The sequence below is a fragment of the Sinocyclocheilus anshuiensis genome, unplaced genomic scaffold (genome assembly GCF_001515605.1).
Source record: "Sinocyclocheilus anshuiensis isolate Anshui unplaced genomic scaffold, SAMN03320099.WGS_v1.1 scaffold392, whole genome shotgun sequence".
NCBI classification, from domain to species: Eukaryota; Metazoa; Chordata; class Actinopteri; order Cypriniformes; family Cyprinidae; genus Sinocyclocheilus; species Sinocyclocheilus anshuiensis.
The window spans coordinates 1,229,901-1,233,000 of NW_015557091.1; the positions used below are offsets into that span (position 1 = coordinate 1,229,901).

Genomic DNA, 3,100 nt, shown 5'->3' on the forward strand with positions numbered 1-3,100 from the left:
AAATAAAATATATTAAAATAGATTTAAATGTAATATATTAATAATAATAATAATAATAATAATAATAAAGCCATATTATAATACATTAATAATTCAAATAAATAAAAATATTAAATAATAAATATTAAAATTAATATATTTTATATTCATTATAAATTTCAAATAACAAATAATTAATTTATACATAATTGAAATGAATAAAAATACAATATAATGTCAGAGTTGATATACATCATAAATGAAAAATAAAAATCTATCTATCTAAATACACAGCAGTTTTTAGAACGTACATGAGACTTACAAACGCACAAAACACACACACACACACCTGTAACTGGCGCAGCTGTGTCAGCTGTTTGCGCAGTTCAGCTGTGTGCTGCTGCAGGTCAGTCAGGTGCAGCAGCATTTGTGAACGGGACATTGCTATTGGCTGAGAGGCTGCAGTGGGCGGAGGCGGCATCAAGGCCAGAGGAGTAGACGGCGATGACACTACCAATCCACAGGAGCAAACGTCATACATAAAACATTGAACTTACATAAAAACACATGCAATTTCATTTAAAATGTGTAATAGTGAAATCTGATTATCCATAAGCCTGTTAGTCATTCTGCTTTAAATGTCTAAATCTATTTAAATCTTTCTGAAAATGCCTAATTTCCATATTAACCACAAAAGAACAACAAAAGGCATCCAATTCTTTTTCTTGATTTGTACATTATGAGTCACATCCAAAAACAAGCCCAACACAACTCAGTACATCTACAGTACGATGTATATTCATGCAACATACAATCAAATTCAGACCCTTGTTTGCATATACATTCAAACTGTTACATAATCTCAGAAACAGACTTTGATGTCCTAGGTCCTTTTAGGAACTGGAAAAGGAAGACAAAACATTCTAGTACACTGACATTCAAGTGTTAGTGGGAATTTCCATACAACAAAAACATTCGGGGAGAATCCATAGGACAGACATATTTATATCCAGTGCCAATAAAAACATACACCTCACTGGACTTTTTGTGCTACATGAATCATTAAGTATTTAACTCACAATTTTGCCGTTTGTCAACACAAAGTGCTCTGCAATCCTAAATAATATGTATTAAATTAATTAAATGTAAAAGTCAAAGGAGGTGAATACTTTTTATAGACACTGTATATACTTAGACGGTTTCCAAACTCCAGGATCTGAGATCCCTCAATACAAACATTTTATACGCACTCCTGACGCAAAATTGCAATGCACAAATCGCAATGCAACACAATCTGTAATGCAACACACGTAGGGGAAACCAAGAAAGTGACAGACAACCAGACATAGAGTAATATACCTTTTTGTTTTCTAAACCTTCCAGCTGAAATATAAAATATCACCAGTTAACTGTCCCCAAAATAATACATACTAGTGCACAAGAAATTATAATAAATAAATAGAAATACAAATTATAAAAGAATAATAGTCAAATTTAATAAATATATATTAAAATATAACAAATACAATTTTAAAATATAAAATAATAATTAATATAAATCATAAATGACTTTAAAAATAAGTAAATATCTAAATAAAATGTACATATATTAATTATATGTGAGATTTATCCATTATAAATAACAAAATACATCTATATATTAATTTAATTTAATTAATTAATTTAATTTCTATAACTTCTAAATATAAATATTAAATGATAAATATTAAAATAAATAAAATATACAAATATATAATACAATACAATACAATACAATACTAGTATAATATAATATAATATAGTGTCTGCGGCATTAGCAAGAATTCTGTTCATGTTCATTTACATTACTGATACTCAAATCATGAACTCAGTCATGGACTACAGCCGTAAAACACAAACAAACATTAGCTAATGTAAACCAATCCAAATCAGCTTCATTTTAAGTCAGATCATACTGCGGTCCTTGAGGACTTGGCCTGCCTGCTTCTGTCATTTAGACAAACATCCTTTAGTGCGTCTTATTACCACCATGCATCATTCACTCATTTAATGACCTGTTAATTGATACGCCTACTCTGCATCACTTAATCGTTCTTGTGAACATAATTCGTTTAGTAACAGCTATTCTGAAGCACAAACAGTTCAGGCTTTGTTGGAATATCACCGTCAGCTCTTAGTGTTCACTTGATTATTTTAGTAACCTTATAAGCCAAACAATGCTCATGCATTAATATGTTCAAGCATTAATATGATGGGCCTATGTAGATTGTGTTCGTTAGTATGGTAGTTTCTAAATCATAATTTATCATTTATTTTATTATATATCTGTGAGAAAGGATGTATTTAGAGCTTTTTCCATCAACTAGGTTTTTAAAGGTGACGATTTGTAGTGCATGTAATAAAATGTCTTCATCTTTGATATTTTAAACTTTTTTAACAATGTGTCCCACAAGTGTTTAAGCTATACGGACACACACTCAAACAGTATGGTACTCACTCTCCGGTGCAGAGCAGTCGCTTGCTGTTTCTGCTTTCTCACTGCAAGACAAACACAGGAAGCTTGGAGGACAAACTCCATTTACATGCTAATATAAGTTACATGCATTATTAAAAATACCATTCAAATGAATGTTGACAGCTCCAAAAGTCATTCAAAAGTTTCAGGTTTAATAGTGATATTCAGTAGTATTGGACCGAAGTCCAGATTTCTTACGGGCTGTCTGGTCCTCGGGTCAAAACGCTCTGAACTAATCCGGTTAAACTGGCTATCTGCTTCTCCATGGCCTCCATGCGCTCTCTAAAAATACAAAATACCATTAAAAGCATACAAACAAAATTCTCTCGCAAAACTTCAGTTCATCCAAAAAACTCACAAAATGTTTACAAAATGTTTTCATACTCTTATAATACTAAATAAAATATAATATATAAAAATACATATTATTATAAATAATAATAAATAAAATTTCAGTTCATCCACAAAATGTTTACAAAATGTTTTCATACTCTTATAATACTAAATAAAATATAATATATATAATATATAAAATATAAAATATAATATATAATATATATATACAGTATATATATATATATATATATATATATATTCTGTTTCTTT

General features: G+C 29.5%; 1 protein-coding gene across 1 annotated transcript in view; it reads right to left on the minus strand.

Moving 5' to 3' along the window:
* Window positions 1-3,100, minus strand: part of LOC107677164 (SRC kinase signaling inhibitor 1-like) — a 62,742-nt gene that overhangs the window by 18,414 nt on the left and 41,228 nt on the right. Inside the window, exons 7-9 of the mRNA XM_016471949.1 lie at window positions 2,693-2,776; window positions 2,477-2,517; window positions 329-489 (exon numbers count right to left, since the gene is read on the minus strand). Of these exons, the coding sequence (XP_016327435.1) occupies window positions 329-489; window positions 2,477-2,517; window positions 2,693-2,776 (286 nt within the window). The remainder of the gene's footprint in view (window positions 1-328; window positions 490-2,476; window positions 2,518-2,692; window positions 2,777-3,100) is intronic.